The sequence below is a fragment of the Salvelinus fontinalis genome, chromosome 30, assembly GCF_029448725.1.
Source record: "Salvelinus fontinalis isolate EN_2023a chromosome 30, ASM2944872v1, whole genome shotgun sequence".
Classification (NCBI taxonomy): domain Eukaryota; kingdom Metazoa; phylum Chordata; class Actinopteri; order Salmoniformes; family Salmonidae; genus Salvelinus; species Salvelinus fontinalis.
Genome location: NC_074694.1, coordinates 23,382,286 through 23,402,071, shown reverse-complemented (window position 1 = coordinate 23,402,071; position 19,786 = coordinate 23,382,286). Strand labels below are relative to the sequence as shown.

Below are 19,786 nucleotides of genomic sequence, written 5' to 3'. Positions count from 1 at the left end.
TGAGCAGCTACTATTACCCTAGACTCAGTGTGCAAGGTGTTTTTGCCCCTGCAATATATTCTATACAAGGCTTCTTCAGGCTGTCCTTGGAATATGAGATTGGTATCAAATGTCAAATCTGTGTTGTTACGAAGTTTAAAGTAGACGTGAAGGAGCAAGCATGGCACATTCCAGCGAAGTCATGCTCGACAGTCACCTTTCACTCTCGCCATGCCAAATCAAGAGTCAAATCTCTTGTAGTAGACTCGACGCAAATCAGGATGCACTATAGCAGTAGCCTATTATAATCCTGCATTTGTGTCATTTGATGACAATGTTTGAATGCTTTGATAATTCCTTTGCATTTACTATAGCGTATTATCTCTAACATTATCCTACAGTACCATACCATATTCAGCATGGAAATCCTCAACATACCATGCATTCTAATGACCACGACTATTGGACTGAAGGCCTATTGGTTTATTGTGTGATGATCATGTTATGTGCTTTACAACATAGGCCTACATATTGCGGCATTATGATTATAAAACAGACATATATGAAAATACCAAATAATGGACTTTAATAACTTAGTATTTATGTACATTTACATTCACATGTTGAATAATAACATGTCATGTCTCGTTCTTGTTTATGCTGGTTCACATTTGCAGATTTTCTTTCCAGATAACGCATGGTTACAAAAAAATGGTTACAAAAACAGTCCAGTGACAACATTGTGTTGTTCCTCTTGTGGATCCAGAGCAAACAGACGCAGGAGATGATACATTTAGAAGCACTTGCGGTGGACAATGCTGGGGCCTGCCTCGTCGTATTCCTGCTTGGTGATCCACATAGCCTGGAAAGTGGACAGGGAAGCCAGGATGGAGCCACCGATCCAGACGGAGTATTTACGCTCAGGTGGGGCAATGATCTATAGAGAAAGAAGTTGAGTATGAGTAAAAACCATTACATATTATTATTAAGATGTTATTGTTGACAAATAAATGTTTATTGGAAGGTATAAATACGAATAGTGTTATTGGGTTGTCATATAATTACCTTGATCTTCATGGTGCTGGGAGCCAGGGCGGTGATTTCCTTTTGCATACGGTCAGCAATACCAGGGTACATGGTGGTACCACCTGACAGGACATTGTTGGCATACAGGTCCTTACGGATGTCAATGTCGCACTTCATGATGCTGTTGTAGGCGGTCTCGTGAATACCGGCAGACTCCATACCTGTTCGGATTATAACGTATTAGAAACAGCATGTCTCTATTTTGGCCAATATAATAGGCATATAAATTATCATGACTCGTTATATTATTATTACATACCAATGAATGAAGGCTGGAAGAGGGTCTCTGGGCAACGGAAACGCTCGTTACCGATGGTGATGACCTGACCATCGGGAAGCTCATAGCTCTTCTCAAGGGAGGAGGAGGAGGCGGCGGTGGCCATCTCGTTCTCGAAGTCCAGAGCCACATAGCACAGCTTCTCCTTGATGTCACGCACGATCTCACGCTCGGCTGTAATGAATAAATATTTTGCTCAGAACATGGAACAAATCATTGCAATTACGCACGTCTTGTGCGTTTTAGCGCATTTTACAGATTATGCATGGTATTTTCATGATGAGTAAAACAAGGCAAATGAAATCTCACCGGTTGTGACGAAAGAGTAGCCACGCTCGGTGAGGATTTTCATGAGGTAGTCAGTCAGATCGCGACCAGCCAAATCCAGACGCATGATGGCGTGGGGAAGAGCATAACCCTCATAGATGGGTACATTGTGGGTCACACCATCACCGGAGTCCAGCACAATACCTTTAACACAAACAAAAACGTAAATATTCAGTTGACATAACTCATAGTATAGACACATGGTAGGCCACACGTAGCCGACACGTTGTTTTAGTTTAATTGTTTATGAGTAAACGCTGCATTCCTTACCAGTGGTACGACCGGAGGCGTACAGAGACAGCACAGCCTGGATCGCAACATACATGGCTGGGACGTTGAATGTCTCAAACATGATCTGGGTCATCTTTTCACGGTTAGCCTTGGGGTTCAGGGGGGCCTCAGTGAGCAGAGTGGGATGCTCCTCGGGGGCCACACGCAGCTCGTTGTAGAAGGTGTGGTGCCAGATCTTCTCCATATCGTCCCAGTTAGTGATGATACCGTGCTCGATGGGGTACTTAAGAGTAAGGATACCTCTCTTGCTCTGAGCTTCATCTCCTACGTAGGAGTCCTTCTGACCCATACCGACCATGACACCCTGGAGGAAAGACGAGACTCATTGGCCTATATGGTGGCATAGCCTAATCCCAGTCAAAACATGACGTGGGAACGCATAGATAGATAATGGATAATAAAGGATTTACGGGGCAAATTGCGTAATATGGGCCTGTTGCAGACGTCTTCGGAGTGCAGATCATACCTGGTGACGAGGGCGACCAACGATGGAAGGGAAGACAGCCCTGGGGGCGTCATCACCGGCGAACCCAGCCTTCACAAGGCCGGAGCCGTTGTCGCACACAAGAGCTGTAGTCTCGTCGTCGTCACACATCTTGAGTTCTTAATAATACACATACACAAATAACTGTCATATTTCTGCAGGGTGCACGCACACATGCTGGAGCTGTGAAACATCAGAACAACATAACGCACGATGCACACCTAAACGTTAAAAAGACAAGTAGGGTGAGACACAGACATACACTATGGAGCGATTGACATTAAATATTGTGCAAACCACGGATGACAATTTAACACACAAGCCTGGTTGAGTGAGAAAATCATTGCATTTACTCAAAAAGTTGTTGCAAGTTAATAGGCTACTATGTCGATATTATATTGAATTGAGTTTAGGCACAAGTCATTTGAGTTGAGTCTACATTTGGTTAGATTTACGCATTGATATTGTCACCTGTTGAATACCCTACTGGAAATGTTATCTCATGCATGTTACACACTCATTTGTTGTATGAGTGAAATTATCTATCCAATTATAATGCATTGTTTCTGAACTCCATGAAACCACTCTAATTTCTTTCAATAACACAATGTCAATGGGCTGTTAAATCGTTAGGTAGCCAAGCCCAGGCAATTTGGCCAGTTGTTTGTTTCAATTAAGTCTACAAACAAGGCCAAGGGTTTATCAAGTAATCTGACAGAAAGGAAAATGTGTATTTTATCTCTCTTCTACTCTTCCACAATTTGTTAAATTTCTGTAGCCTATACAATAAATCCATGCGTAATTGGCATGCGCAATTCCTTCAGGTGAAGAGACTGTAACATCACTATCTGTGTATTTTATAATATTAATTGGCTCCACAGATGTCAAATAAAAATAAGGGTACATCCTTTGATATCAGTCCATGAATAGTAGATCCAGTCTTTGAGGTTTGGGTTGATTCCATTTTTCTTACCTTTGGTGGTGTCTGTCTCAGATTAAGCTCAGAAGGCGAAAAGCAACTGCTGCTGGATCGAGCTATAGTGGCACTTCAAACCTTATATACTCACCGCGTTCGGCCTATTTCCCTTACCCACCATTGAGAATGTCTACGTTTTCCATTGGACATTTTCCCAGCCGTCATCCATATTAGGTTCTTCGGTGTGACGGGGAAACTTCGCAGGCAGGCTAAAGGGCTCCCCGGTTTAAAAGTGAGCAGGGCTCTCCATGTATGGGACTGTGGTCCTGATTCGAAGCCACGGTTCCAGGGCCGTATATGGAGAGCCTGTGATTTGTAAGACACCCTCGTGGCACAGCAAACTACAACTGCATACGGGATCCCAGTTGGGAAGCCCTTATCGAGGAGCGCAACTGTATAGCCATATAGGAACGACAACACGAAGGAAAGAAGGTAGTTTAAATTATTGTTCTGTCATACTACTGCAGGTTGATTACAAACATAGTAATGTTCCTTTGAGCTTGGATTTGCAATTGCACAGCCGTGTTAACCTGTCTAGGATCAGCGTGGCGCTAGCGGCACACCCCCCCCCCCCCCACTGAAAAACCAGTGCCGCGAAATTCAAAAAAAATATTTTTTTTAAATATTTAACTTTCACACATTAAAGTCCAATACAGCTAATGAAAGACACAGATCTTATGAATCCAGTCAACATTTCCGATTTTTAAAATGTTTTACAGGGAAGACACAATATGTAAAGATGTACATCTATTACCTAAAAACACATTAGCATATTCCACCATCTTTTATTTGTCCACCAACACCAGTAGCCATCACCAATTCGGCTAAACTAAGATATTTATAGCCCCTAACCAACAAAAAAACTCATTAGATGACAGTCTGATAACATATTTATGGTATGGGATAGGTTTTGTTAGAAAAAAGTGCATATTTCAGGTATATGGCATAGTTTACAATTGCACCCACCATCACAAATGGACTAGAATAATTACAATGAGCAACGTGTTTACCTAACTACTAATCATCAAACATTTCGTAAAAATACACAGCATACACGAATCGAAAGACACAGATCCTGTGAATACAGACAATATTTCAGATTTTCTAAGTGTCTTACAGCGAAAACACAATAAATCGTTATATTAGCTTAGCACATAGCAATTAGCAGCCCAGCATTGATTCTAGCCAAAGTGAGCGATAAAAGTCAACATCGCCAAAAGATATTAATTTTTTCACTAACCTTCTCAGAATTCTTCCGATGACACTCCTGTAACATCACATTACAACATGCATATACAGTTTGATCGAAAATGTTTATATTTAGCCACCAAAATCATGGTTAGACAATGTGAAATGTAACTCAGCTGGTCAGAATTTGTCCTTGCGCCACTTAGACAGTGATCTACTCTTATACATAAATACTCATAAACGTGACTAAAAAATATAGGGTGGACAGGGATTGATAGACAATTTAATTCTTAATACAATTGCGTTATTACATTTTTTAATTTATCCTTACTTTTCAATACAGTTTGCGCCAAGCGAAGCTACGTCAAAAAACATGGCGTCCTAAGCCACTAAAATGTTTCGACAGAAACACGATTTATCATAATAAAAATGTCCTACCTTGAGCTGTTCTTCCATCAGTATCTTGGGCAAAGGATCCTTTCTTGGGAGAAATCGTCTTTTGGTGGAAAGCTGTCCTCTTGCCATGTGGAAATGTCAACTACGTTCGGGATGAACTGAAAAGCGTTCCCAACTTTTCACATCGTTGCAAAAATAAATGTCCCAAAATCGCACTAAACGGATATAAATTGCTATAAAACGCTTTAAATTAACTACTTTGTGATGTTTGTAACTCCTATAACGAGTGAAAAGATGACCGGAGAAATATAACAGGCTAAACTAATGCTTGGAACAGGAGAGGGTCGGTGTCTTCCACGCGCGTTACGCAGCAAGAAAAGACTTGCTAGCTAAAGGTTTTTTTCATTTGTAGTGCCTGTGAACGAGCAATCGAGCCCGTTGGAATCGTCATCACGTAAAGGCATCCAGGGGAAGACGTAAGAAGTGTCCGTATAGTCATAGCAACGACAGTGCCCGTTTAAATGACTTCAGAAAAGTGGCCAACGTTTCTCAAATCTGACTCCATGTCAGGGAAATTGCTGTAGAATGGGCTCTGTTCCACTTAGAGACAAAATTTCAACTCCTATAGAAACTATAGACTGTTTTCTATCCAATAATAATAATAATATGCATATTGTACGATCAAGGATTTTGTGGGAAGCCGTTTAAAAAATTAGCCACATTAGCATAAATAGTCTAAACAGCGCCCCCATCCCCAACAGGTCAATGGATTGGTCTGTAATTTTTTGCCATTGTGCTCTGTAATCGTTGCTGCTTGGGGTCTTAGGGTTTTACTCAGTTTAGAGCTCTAGAACCCCGTGCATACCTACTGTGGGGTAGCCGTAGGTTATCCAAACAATAACAGATGCCGCATTGATTCAGGCATAGCATAGGCTACGTTTAATACAACTATTTGCATGGTGCTAATTGCATGCAAAGTTAAACATTTTGACATTTTTATTTTGTGGCGAGACCCAATAAAGATTGCATTATTATTATTAGCCTACATCATTGTGCATCCATAGACTGATCTCTTTTCTATCATCATATGGCCAGCATCCGAGAGATTCTCTGAAACAGCTGATAACAGCTAGCCTTATAGGCTATTTATTGTTGGTATTGTCACAGGCAATATTTAAAATTAGGGTTGTTTAAAAAACATACAAGTTCCAGTTGGTCAAATACATAGAGAATGTGACTTTTTACTTCTCATATACTTTAGACATTTCAACACATAGTGGCCAGGTCATATGCTCACAGCAACACCCAAGTCAAATCATTTGTTGACAGAGACAACCGGAGCCCAGGGTTAACTCAGTGTTGGCATGAGGACCATGTCTCAAACGTTCAGCTGTGTATCCTGAACATATGACATAATAAGCTATCCAAGAACCTCATATACAACCTTCTAATGCTGTGTTAAAAAAAAAATGAAAAGCTGCAAAGCAATTTTTTTCCATTGAAATTCGGTGTAAATCACAGTTCTTCCATGAACTTGATCTTATGTATTGTACAAAATACAGTACATAAAGCATTTATTTTAGTAGGTCTACATTTGAGGCTTGTTTGGTTTGACAGGGTCTGTTGCCCAGCTGCTGCCACTCCACTGTCTGTCCCAGCAGGTGATGTCTGTGGGGTACGTGTCAGTTTGGTAGGAGGGGAGGAAGCAAGAGGGGCAACTGCTACTACTCCTCCCCCTGTCACCAAGGGAAAATAAGCAGCTTAGTCGTTCAGAAGACCACTTCAGCCTGAGCTGGAGAACCCTACACTCTTAGAACCCTTTTTGGTTCTATATATATGTTTTTTCTATACTTTGTTTCATATATGATGGCACGCTTAAAGGTTATATCTATATAGAACCCAAATTAACCGCTTTCTTGAATAGCCTAGAACCTTTAGGGGTGGCATATATGACGCAAGTAATAGAAACCTTTTAGAACCTTTTTTTCTAAGAGTGTAACAGGACAAGAATAGACTAAGGCCGGGATTCAATCAGATCGCCTCATGAGCTTAGTTCAACTGTCGTACCCCATCAGAACCCAAAATATAAGCTTGTTTAACTCCAATGGTTGTAAACAATGTAACTGTAAACAAACAGCCTCAAAACATGGTTAAAACTATACTTTTGATTTCATGGATGGTCAGTCCTTGCATCCATAGCTCTTTTTATAAATTTGAGTGATTACATTTCTCCAAGCCCATCCCTCAGCGTTTTACCAAAACAGAGGCGGTTTGCCCACTTTGTTATTGTTTCAATTAAGGATTACAGCTTTAATGAGGTTCAGAGGCCTCTTCTAGTCACATGCATTTGACTCCTCTGTTTTCATGACAGATAGGCTACACGCCATGACTGGCGTAATGCAGTTTCTCTGGACCCCCACAAGGTCAGAGTTCGCTCTCCTCTCCCACCACCTTCCCTAAAATAAAACAAAATCTGTCAGCCAGACAGCCACTCACCAAGTTTAGACTACTGATTTGTGTCCATGGTGCTGAAATTGTGGTATGTCTATACAGCTGCCTATCAACTCGATGATAGACTTTCTGTGGTGCCAGGGAATGTAGCCTATGGCTTTGCTTTAGCTAATGGATAAATGTTGTTTATTAACAAAAAATACAACTGTCCTGTATAGCCTACCTGAACCTGCATGACATGAGCCTGCGCCCAGGTTAATGAGGTCATATTGTTGACAAACAATACCTAAAGAAAAGTAAATTAATCCTTACAACCGAATAATAATTAATAATAGATCAAAAATGTATTTCTCTACATATACATACATTTCATATCAATATTCATATAATCCATGTTTTTCTCATAATAGTAGAAACAAGTGTCATTAATCACCCACGGACTGGTTCATATTTACAGTGCATTCGGAAAGTACTCAGACTCCTTCCCTTTTTCCACATTTTGTTATGTTACAGCCTTATTCTAAAATTGATAAAACAATACAAATATGCCTCAATCTACACACAATACCCCATAATGACAAAGTGAAAACAGGTTTTAGAAATTTTAGCACATAAAAATAAATAAAATATTTACATGAATATTCAGACCCTTTGCTATGAGACTCGAATTTGAGCTCAGGTGCATTCTGTTTACATTGATCATCCTTGAGATGTTTCTAAAACTTGATTGGAGTCCACCTGTGGTAAATTCAATTGATTGGCTATTGTTTATATAAGGTCCCACAGTTGACAGTGCAAGTCAGAGCAAAAACAAAGCCATGAGGTCCAAGTAATTGTCCAGCACTCCGAGACTGGTGTCGAGGCACAGATCTGTGGAAGGATACCAAAAAATACCTGCAGCATTGAAGGTCACCAAGAACACAGTGGCCTCCATCATTCTTAAATGGAAGAAGTTTGGAACTACCAAGACTCCTAGAGCTGGCCGCCCGTCCACACTGAGCAATCAAGGGAGAAGAGCCTTGGTCAGGGAAGTGACCAAGAACCTGATGGTCACTCTGACAGAGCTCCAGAGTCCCTCTGTGGAGATGGGAGAACCTTCCAGAAGAACAACCATCTCTGCAGCACTCCACCAATCAGGCCTTTATGGTAGAGTGGCTAGATGGAAGCCACTCCTCAGTAAAAGGCACATGACAGCTCTTGGAGTTTGCCAAAGGGCACATAAAGGACTCTCAGACCACGAGAAACAACATTCTCTGTTCTGATTAAAATAAGATTGAACTCTTTGGCCTGAATGCCAAGCGTCACGTCTGGAGGAAACCTGGCACCATCCTTAAGGGGAAGGTTGGTAGTTGCTGCATCATGCTGTGGGGATGTTTTTCAGTGGCAGGGACTGGGAAACTAGTCAGGCTCGAGGGAAAGATGAACGGAGCAAAGTACAAAGAGGTCCTTGATGAAAACCTACTCCAGAGCGCTCAGGACCTCAGACTGGGGTGAAGGTTTACCTTCTAACGGACAACGACCCTAAGCACACAGCCAAGACAACGCAGGAGTGGCTTCGGGACAAGTCTCTGAATGTCCTTGAGTTGCCCGGACTTGAACCCGATCGAACATCTCTGGAGAGACCTGAAAATGGCTGTGCAGCGGCACTCCCCATCCAACCTGACAGAGCTTGAGAGAATCTGCAGAGAAGAATGTGAGAAACTCCACAAATACAGGTGTGCCAAGCTTGTATAGTCATACCGAAGAAGACTCAAGGCTGTAATTGCTGCCAAAGGTGCTTCGACAAAGTACTGAGTAAAGGGTCTGAATAGGTATGTAAATGTATGTAATATGCAAAAATGTCTAAAAACCAGTTTTTGCTTTGTCATTAGGGGAAAATTGATGAGGGAAAACATTTTTTTAAATACATTTTTGAATAAGGCTGTAACATAACAAAATGTGGAAAAAGTCAAGGGGTCTGAATACTTTCCGAATGCACTTTATGCATCGTATGCACGTGACCAATAAGGCCTGACCTATAGCATATCATAATCACATCAATAAGTTGGTTATAGCAAACTCCGAACACCATAACACATTTTAAAGTATAATGGATGCAGAGGATGTGACAAATTAACTCCGAATGGGGAATGTTTACTGGTTGCTCAGGGGGCAAAGGGGAAGTCCAATGTGTGGAAGACATTTGACTTAGGTGTGGAAGATTACAATATCAATTTTTTTCTGACCTTTTGGAACTGTGTAAACAACATTTAATAAATTATAACTGTACCAGAGAGTCTATTCTAACAAAAAAAATTGAAAGCCTTTATTACCGCAAAGACTAAAAACAGTCATGGATTTGTGAATGCAATTGCTGACATGTTGTAGTAGATGTATTGTTTAGGCTAATTATTCGAGGCTCCCTTTCTTATTTCATTTTAAAACAAAAAAAGCTTAATGGCATTTCAAAACATGAATGACTTGTATGCTGTGTGATGACATGCACAAATTAATGATTGATTTATTGACACTGTAGCCTATAGGCTATATTGAAATATTGGCCTAAATTACGGTATTAAGGCAGCTAAATAGGATGCACTCTTAGGCCTTCAGCTCGATGGTGGTAAAACAAGGCTACTATGCTAAGCCTATGAATGATAATGACATGACTTAGTATTATATTGTTGATCATAATCATAATTGTAATAATAACAATAAGAAGGAGATCAAGAAAAAAACTTGTGTATAGGAGCAAGAGCTGAGTGGGCAGCTTATTAGGTGTGATAAACAGGTGCTTTTAGATTGCAGTATTATTATATTTCTGACTGTTTGGAACAGTGTAAATAACAATAAGTAAAGTAAGTAATACCAGAGAGCCTTTATTACAGCATAGCAAAGATTCAAAACAGCCGAAATTGTGAAATTGCATTATCCAACATGTTGCAGTTGCGAGAGGTGTAAAGCCAGTGGCGGCCCCTCATTCATGTTTTGAGCCCCACGTTTTAACAAAAAATAATAATAACATATGTATTTTTTTGGGGGGCTTGCCTATTTTGCATGTTATTTTGGCATTAATACGTGTCACATATCAGTTTGCAAACAATGTAAAAAAAATAATATATAATTCAGTTAATAAAGCTGCATACACACATGGTCTCTTTTTTGTTTTCTTGAGTAAAGCAGCTCCGAAATGCAGGTGTTTCAGCCTAGCTCAGTGCTTTCTGTGGCGGTGGGGCGAACGAGCAGAAAATAGGATCACTGCGCCTTGATTGGCTCAGTGTTCTGTCACTCATGGGGACAGTACGTCATCACCAAGTTTAAGTCCTTAGTAAGGGTAGACATCCAAAATTTCAGCCCTTTGGGTGCTGCCATAGAGTTATATTACAAGTGCCCTTCCAAGAAGGCTCAAGGTCATTGGCCACAGATAAAATTATGTCAAATCACATTATATGTACAGTAGCTTTGATTGGACTGATCATGTCAACATCTTACTTTCAAAGTCTTAGCTAGCAGTCATCATCATGAATAAAGTCGACAATCTACTGGCAAATCCTTTTTAATCCTTGTCATATGAAGAGAAATCATGAAGAGAAATTATAGCGAAAATGTATCGGTCCTAGACATAAAGATTACACAACAAATTCAACAATGAGTCGTTTGGAAGGAATCAGTGGCTAACTGCAAGCGTTGCAAAGCAACCACTAATGTTAGCCTGCTATTCAATGGAGTGGCTGTGTTTTTTTCCCCAGAGTTCCCACCATAAATCCAGAGAATGCCAGACTTTGATGCCAAAGTTTGATGCCAAAATTTGCCCACAAAGGCCTGCCGAGCCACCTTCACAAGGTGAGTCCAAACATTTCTTGTATGTTGCTACATAAATGATGTAATATGCAAGGGAGATATGTATACTGTAGCTAAGAAAGTAATACGGTATTGTAAACACATCGTTCATGGCCTGGTGTGTCCTTGTCAGCAAACTGTTTTTGTACAGCTTTGACAGTGCCACTGATAGTAGTGGGGGCGCTTGGCTTGCACGTGCAAATTCAGCACACACAACATTCTATAATAGAATTGTGTTATTTGACGTGTCAAATTAAAAGCTTATTTAGCGTGTCAAATAGTGTTATATGACGTATATGTTTTTTGACACGCGAAGACCCAAACGGCGTTCAATGTGCCTCACCCTAACAATTTGGTATATGTTCACCTCTTCATTTTGCCTACTGTTCTAACTTGGGGGTGCACATGTAGCCTATAACCTGTTTTAGAGAAATGTAATCATCGAATATTGGAAGAGCTTTCATTGTCTATATGCCCCCTTTATTTATCCTATGGTTCTGACTTGTTGTACAGGGAGTACACTGTAAGAACGGCCCATGTTCTGAATTCTGTCGCTGTACATTTTAAAAGTGCTGAACAAATAGTTATATTGACTACGTCCGTCGTCGCTCGCTCAGTAATGTCTTAATCGAAATTACGGATAGCCTCTTATCCACTTGTCATCCCCTTATGCCATAGCTTGTACATCTCAGTTGTCAGTAGAAACCACATTTGTTTAAGCAAGTCAGCAATATCAGCTACACTACCGGTCAAATCTTTTAGAACACCTACTCATCCAAGGATTTTTCTTTCTTTTTACTATTTTCTACATTGTAGAATAATAGTGAAGACATCAACACTATGAAATAACACATATGGAATCATGTAGTAACCAAAAAAGTGTTAAACAAATCAAAATATATTTTATATTTGAGATTCTTCTTTGTCTTGATGATAGCTTTGCACAATCTTGGCATTCTCTCATCCAGCTTCATGATCAGCCAAGACCTCAGAAAAACAATTGTAGACCTCCACAAGTCTGGTTCATCCTTGGGAGCAATTTCCAAATGCCTGAAGGTACCATATTCATCTGTACAAACAATAGTACGCAAGTATAAACACCATGGGACCACGCAGCCGTCATACCGCTCAGAAAGGAGACACGTTCTGTCTCCTAGAGATTAACGTACTTTGGTGCGAAAAGTGCAAATCAATCCCAGAACAACAGCAAAGGACCTTGTGAAAATGCTGGAGGAAACAGGTACAAAAGTATCTATATCCAAAGTAAAACGGGTCCTATATTGACATAACCTGAATGGCCGCTCAGCAAGGAAGAAGCCACTGCTCCAAAACCTCCATAAAAAAAGCCAGACTACGGTTAGCAACTGCACATGGGGACAAAGATCGTACTTTTTGGAGAAATGTCCTCTGGTCTGATGAAATAGAACTGTTTGGCCATAATGACTATCGTTATGTTTGGGAAAAAGGGGGAGGCTTGCAAGCCGAAGAACACCATCCCAACCGTGAAGAACAGGGGTGGCAGCATCATGTTGTGGGGGTTCTTTGCTGCAGGAGGGACTGGTGCACTTCACAAAATAGATGGTATCATGAGGAAGGAGAATTATGTGGATATATTGAAGCAACATCTCAAGACATTAGTCAGGAAGTTAAAGCTTGGTCGCAAATGGGTCTTCCAAATGGAAAATGACCCCAAGCGTACTTCCAAAGTTGTGGCAAAATGGCTTAAGGACAACAAAGTCAAGGTATTGGAGTGGCCATCACAAAGCCCTGACCTCAATCCTGTAGAAAATTTGTGGGCAGAACTGAAAAAGCGCGTGCGAGCAAGGATGCCTACAAACCTGACTCAGTTACACCAGCTCTGTCAGGAGGAATGGGACAAAATTCAACCAACTTATTGTGGGAAGCTTGTGGAAGGCTACCTGAAACGTTTGACCCAAGTTAAAGGCAATGCTACCAAATACTAATTGAGTGTATGTAAACTTCTGACCCACTGGGAATGTGATGAAAGAAATAAAAGCTGAAATAAATAATTTTCTCTACTATTATTCTGACATTTCACATTCTTAAAATAAAGTGGTGATCCTAACTGACTTAAAACAGGGAATTTTTACTAGGATTAAATGTCAGGAATTGTGAAAAACTGAGTTTAAATATATTTAGCTAAGGTGTATGTAAACTTCCGACTTCAACTCTCTCTCTCTCTCTCTCTCTCTATATATATATATATGGATGATGTATAAAGCCAGGCACATTTAACAGTTAGGCTGTTGATTACAGACCTAACAAATTGGGGTTTCCTCTCTCAATTTTCTTCTTGGAGAATTAATGTAAGGGCTGTTCTCTCTTCTCACTCTGCTGCTGCCTCTGCCGAATTGTTCTCAACAGCAATATGCTGGTTAACTTTGCTATTATGCACATAGTAACATTTGCTAGGAAAAGGCGCCAATTCAATGACACTGAAGATTAGGCTATGTTCCAGAACCTCAAACAGCGACCGCTATAAAATATCATATAAAATAATATATTTTTTATTATTGTTGCACACCATTGTTCTTACATTATACCCATATACAATTTCAGTAGCACGTGTCCTAGAGTGATGGACTGTGCCCTCCCCACAGCCTCTGAAATGGATTAGTCCACTGAGACAGGCGCGAGTCATACTGGCGTCTTGTGCACTATGAATATATATATATTTATTTGTGACTGGTCAACTAAAGAAATCTCAGTCGATCAAAATGGGTCAGCCCTAGTAGGGAGGGATGTATTTTCAGTTTGTCTAGATTGAAATAGTCTATTATTGTGGTGTTGAGCACGCAAACCATCCCCGAAGTCAGAATGCTTTGTTAGTTGGTTGTATGGTGCATTGGCACAGAAACCTGTTGGTGGAAAATGTGTTGCATATATTTTATACAACTATAAATATGGGATCAAAATGTAGAAAATCTGATATCCCCCAAACTGATCATTGATCGTAGTGTAATGAAACAGGCAGGAAAAGTGAGCTCACCTGTGGTGGTCAGCAAACCCTCAACCTTCTGGCCCGTAGCCCTGTGTGGCATCAACTGTGCCACAAAGCAAAGTCAATATCAACATTTATAAACACAGGGCCACTACAGTTATTGTTATTTGTGCTAAAAAAACATCATTTTTTGTTAATTATATGAGGGGGGAGGGTGTTCAATTTATTTTATAATACAAGGGGAGGGTCATGTGAAAATATTTTTAACATTGGGGTTGGGGGGTGCATTTTATTTATGACACCTTGAGTTGGACACCTTCAATTTTGATCTGTTCCGAAGCTGTAGCAAAATCTCTGTGGTGAGACGCATTCAGAAGAGTGCGGCAGAGAAATACAAATAAATAAGATTGCATTTTAACAGAAAAATGACCTAAATGAACATATTTCTTTAGTAAAAAGACAAGTCTGGCTGATAATAATTGCCATCATGGTTGAGGCAGAGGACATGATGACGACAAGCCCAAAGACAGGCCCTAGCTAGTGGTGGAAAAAGGACCCAATTGTCATACTTGAGTAAAAGTAAAGATACCTTAATAGAAAATGACTCAAGTAAAAGTGAGTCAGTAAAATACTACTTGAGTAAAAGTAATACTAAGATATCATTTACAAATGAAGCATTTGTGTTAAGTGAGTCTGCCAGATCAGAGGCAGTAGGGATAGCCAGGGATGTTCTCTTGATAACTGTGTGAATTGGACCATTTTCCTGTCCTGCTAAGCATTCAAAATGTAATGAGTACTTTTGGGTGTCAGGGAAAATGTATTTTCTTTAGAAATGTAGTGCAGTAAAAGTAAAAGTATAAATATAAATAATAAAGCAAAGTACAGATATCCCCCCCAAAATTACTTAAGTACTACTTTCAAGTATTTTTACCACTGGACCTAGCTAGCACTTCAACAACCACTAGCATTAGCCTAGCTAGCACTTCAACCAGTAGCATTACTGCCTCTGCTGCTGTCAGTGGCTCATCATCATCAGTACTACCGGCCATCACTAGCAGCAGCACAGCATTTGCTGATGTCGAACCAGATCGAGAGCTCGGAAAGGAAGATGCAAATTCAGATTCAGTGTCTGATTCACCCCCAGCCCTTGCTGTTCCAGAGTCACAAAAAGACCAGTTTGTGGACCTACTACAGAATGTGTTTGTCAGAGGCCCCGTCTGACAAACATCTTGTCCAAAAGGGTCAAAACAGATCAGAGATATTGTATTCCCTCAAAGTGGGGATCCAGTCCCTCTGAGATTTAGTGACAACTATGAAAAATGTATGAAAAACTGAGAAAAAATTACACGGACATAGCTTGTGTATTCAACTTTATCTGATGCCGTTTTTTGTTTTTGTTGTCGCATTTTTGGAAAAAGAGACTCATTTGAGCAGTGATGGTTTTCGTTAGTGGAAGAATACGGGACCATTTTGAAAGCACATGAGCGTTGTACTGAGCATTTACAAAACATGGAGAGTTGGCACTATCTTGCGGAAGATTGAAAACAGGCACAACCATTAATGCAATCAACCAGACTGGCTGCAAGGTGGATTGTATCCGGACAAAGCCCGTGTGAAGAAGTGCTGCCTTGGTTGCTCTGGGTGTTGTCTACTTCAAAGGTACTAGAGGGCAGGGGTTCAAGTCCTTATTTCATCTCCTGAGTTGTTGTCACCTTTAACCTATCGGCTCTTATTTGCGTGTGTGTGTAGATAGATGGATAACTCAGTTCAGTCAAATTAGAGGGATGGAGGACTTCCAGCCAGATGGGGAGGCACTCACCCACATTGTCATGATGACCCAGAACCATTCACCAGTGAAACTGGGCTGAACAGTAAATATACAGCCTGGTATAAAAAGTTATTCCTGTTGTTCAGGAACATATTTTTCAATTGATCTGATCTCTCCCCTTCTCCATTTTCTCCCTGCCTCTTTCTCTTTCCCTCACTCTCTCCCTGCAGATTGTTTGGATGCAGGATGATGTCAGTATGTTTGTTCCTTCCAGATGAGGTCACTGCCAACATGACCCTGGTGGAGGAGAGCCTGACGGCCGAGTTTGTCCAGGACCTCTCCATGACCCTTCAGCCTGTGAAGGTGGCCCACACACTGCCTTCCTAGAGTTCAGCTATTTCACAGACCTGCTGCCTCTGCTCGTTGACCAGCGTGAGTACTCCTTCATCCTACCTTATCCTGTATTTAAATGATTGTCTCCCTCCTCCACTCCTCCTCTACTTCTCTCTTCTCATCACTTAGGACCAATAAAACTCAAAACTTTAGAAGTAAAGTAAAATAACTATTATAATTATAAATGTGTAAGGATGTGGACTATCTGGTCCTTCTACAGTCTTTGATGACAGGAGTGCATCTATCTCTTATCTCTCTATTTGAGTAATTTAACAGACACTTACAGGAGCAATTAGGGTTAAGTGCCTTGCTCAAGGGCACACCGTTATACACTGCTCAAAAAAATAAAGGGAACACTTAAACAACACACTGTAACTCCAAGTCAATCACACTTCTGTGAAATCAAACTGTCCACTTAGGAAGCAACACTGATTGACAATAAATTTCACATGCTGTTGTGCAAATGGAATAGACAAAAGGTGGAAATTATAGGCAATTAGCAAGACACCCCCCAAAACAGGAGTGATTCTGCAGGTGGTGACCACAGACCACTTCTCAGTTCCTATGCTTCCTGGCTGATGTTTTGGTCACTTTTGAATGCTGGCAGTGCTCTCACTCGAGTGGTAGCATGAGACGGAGTCTACAACCCACACAAGTGGCTCAGGTAGTGCAGTTCATCCAGGATGGCACATCAATGCGAACTGTGGCAAAAAGGTTTGCTGTGTCTGTCAGCGTAGTGTCCAGAGCATGCAGGCGCTACCAGGAGACAGGCCAGTACATCAGGAGACGTGGAGGAGGCCGTAGGAGGGCAACAACCCAGCAGCAGGACCGCTACCTCCGCCTTTGTGCAAGGAGGTGCACTGCCAGCGCCCTGCAAAATGACCTCCAGCAGGCCACAAATGTGCATGTGTCTGCTCAAACGGTCAGAAACAGACTCCATAAGGGTGGTATGAGGGCCCGACGTCTACAGGTGGGGGTTGTGCTTACAGCCCAACCCCGTGCAGGACGTTTGGCATTTGCCAGAGAACACCAAGATTGGCAAATTCGCCACTGGCGCCCTATGCTCTTCACAGATGAAAGCAGGTTCACACTGAGCACATGAGCACATGTGACAGACGTGACAGAGTCTGGAGACGTCGTGGAGAACGTTCTGCTGCCTGCAACATCCTCCAGCATGACCGGTTTGGCGATGGGTCAGTCATGGTGTGGGGTGGCATTTCTTTGTGGGGCCGCACAGCCCTCCATGTGCTCGCCAGAGGTAGCCTGACTGCCATTAGGTACCGAGATGAGATCCTCAGACCCCTTGTGAGACCATATGCTGACACATGCACATTTGTGGCCTGCTGGAGGTCATTTTGCAGGGCTCTGGCAGTGCACCTCCTTGCACTAAGGCGGAGGTACCGGTCCTGCTGCTGAGTTGTTGCCCTCCTACGGCCTCCTCCACGTCTCCTGATGTACTGGCCTGTCTCCTGGTAGCGCCTGCATGCTCTGGACACTACGCTGACAGACACAGCAAACCTTTTTGCCACAGTTCGCATTGATGTGCCATCCTGGATGAACTACACTACCTGAGCCACTTGTGTGGGTTGTAGACTCCGTCTCATGCTACCACTAGAGTGAGAGCACTGCCAGCATTCAAAAGTGACCAAAACATCAGCCAGGAAGCATAGGAACTGAGAAGTGGTCTGTGGTCACCACCTGCAGAATCCCTCCTGTTTTGGGGGGTGTCTTGCTAATTGCCTATAATTTCCACCTTTTGTCTATTCCATTTGCACAACAGCATGTGAAATGTATTGTCAATCAGTGTTGCTTCCTAAGTGGACAGTTTGATTTCACAGAAGTGTGATTGACTTGGAGTTACATTGTGTTGTTTAAGTGTTCCCTTTATTTTTTTGAGCAGTGTATATTTTTTCACCTAGTCAGTTCAGGGATTCAACCCAAGGACCTTTCGGTTACTGGTCCAACACTTAACCGCTAGGCTACCTGCCACACTGTATCTCTCTCTATCTCTCTCTTTATCTCTCTCTGTATCTGTCTGTATCTCGCTCTGTATCTCTCCCTCTTTATCACTCTCTGTATCTCTCTCGCTGTATCTCTCTGAATCTCTCTGTGTATATCTTGCTCTGTATCTAACAACTTTAGAGTAAAGTAAAGTAACTATAATTTGTTTTTATAACGATGGAAGATAAGTGTAAGGTGTATGTAAGGGTTAAATATCAAAAGTGGAGGGAATAATCTGTTTCTAAGCTGTCAAGTACCTTCTGCTCTCTCCCTCTCTCTCTCTCTCTCTCTCTCTCTCTCCAGGTCTCTTGATTGGTTGCAGGACACAGACCTGATAAAGATCACCACTCAGGCAGCAAAGCACAGCAGCCTCAATCACAAGGTGGCACACACACAGCACTTAAGAAGATCCTAAGAGGGGAGCAGCCAATAAATATCATACTATTATTATTCATATCTAATGAATTTAAAAGAGTAACAGTCTCTCTTATCCATTTTCCTGACTCCTTGTCTTCTATGTGGGGATCCAAGACCTTTACTAGTCGGGGTGGGGGAGGGTCTGTTTGCATCTGCCAAACTGTTTGCATCTGCCAGGTGTGCCTGTCCCAAAACATCCTATAGGCTACAGTTAATCTCTTTCCATAACATTTTGGAGAATTAAGGAGAATTAAGGAGAATTAAGGAGTATGAGAGGCTCAAATAAAGATGTTACAGAACTGCTGTATTTGAAGCACTCCTCCCTTCTGCCCTGTTTCCCTGATGTTGCTAAGGTAACCAAGCTGTTTTTAGCATCCCTGTAACTGTCGCTTCTGCGGAGAGTTGGTTTTCTTAACTAAAACTCATAAAGAACTACCTAAGAACAAAGCTTTAGGCTCTCGGTCTGATATGTGCTTTTGAACACCTGAGTATGCTCCACTCTGCACTGGCACCATCGTAGCCTTAACCACGGCATTTCTTCACCGAAATCCACTTACTTTCCATCAGTTCAATTAGGCCATTTCTTTTTCAAGGCCTGAGCAGTGGCGATTTTAGCATGAAGATTTTGGTGTGGCAAACTCCCCCCAAATGTTTTGATGCATGCTAGCAAAGCCACTACACAACACAGCACAACACTAAACAATACATTAATTGCACTCTAACGGTGACAAATGGTGCCCACAAACTACATAAATCTGTCCCAACAGCAGAGCTGTCTTTTCAGCACCATGGAGTGAATCCTTACACCTGGCTATGAATGGAGCCTTTTCTAGCAGCAAAACAGTTAATTCAACCTCATTTACTGCCTTTAAAAAAAACATAGCTGATATGGCTGACTTGTTTAAACAAATGTGGATGTCATAAGGTGAATGCACCAATTTGTAAGTCGCTCTGGATAAGAGCGTCTGCTA

The 19,786-nt window shown here is 41.5% G+C and overlaps 1 protein-coding gene and 1 long non-coding RNA gene across 3 annotated transcripts; one reads left to right on the top strand and one right to left on the bottom strand.

Annotated features, from left to right (window-relative positions):
* Positions 1–447: 447 nt before the first annotated feature.
* Positions 448–3,499, bottom strand: acta1b (actin alpha 1, skeletal muscle b). The gene is made up of 7 exons (XM_055890080.1): positions 3,418–3,499; positions 2,427–2,563; positions 1,940–2,264; positions 1,652–1,813; positions 1,325–1,516; positions 1,045–1,226; positions 448–916 (listed from the first exon to the last, which is right to left on the bottom strand). Exons 2-7 carry the CDS (start codon positions 2,553–2,555, stop codon positions 773–775), a joined length of 1,134 nt encoding a protein of 377 aa, XP_055746055.1. The 5' UTR covers positions 2,556–2,563; positions 3,418–3,499; the 3' UTR covers positions 448–772.
* Positions 3,500–3,602: 103 nt separating this feature from the next.
* On the top strand, positions 3,603–19,262 carry LOC129828840 (uncharacterized). Of its 2 annotated transcripts, none has more exons than XR_008755307.1 (4): positions 3,603–3,852; positions 11,184–11,277; positions 16,279–16,436; positions 18,702–19,262. It is a non-coding gene; the product is annotated as an uncharacterized LOC129828840 (long non-coding RNA). The 2 variants fall into 2 exon arrangements; XR_008755308.1 differs by having other exon boundaries at positions 16,235–16,436.
* The last annotated feature ends 524 nt before the right edge of the window (positions 19,263–19,786 follow it).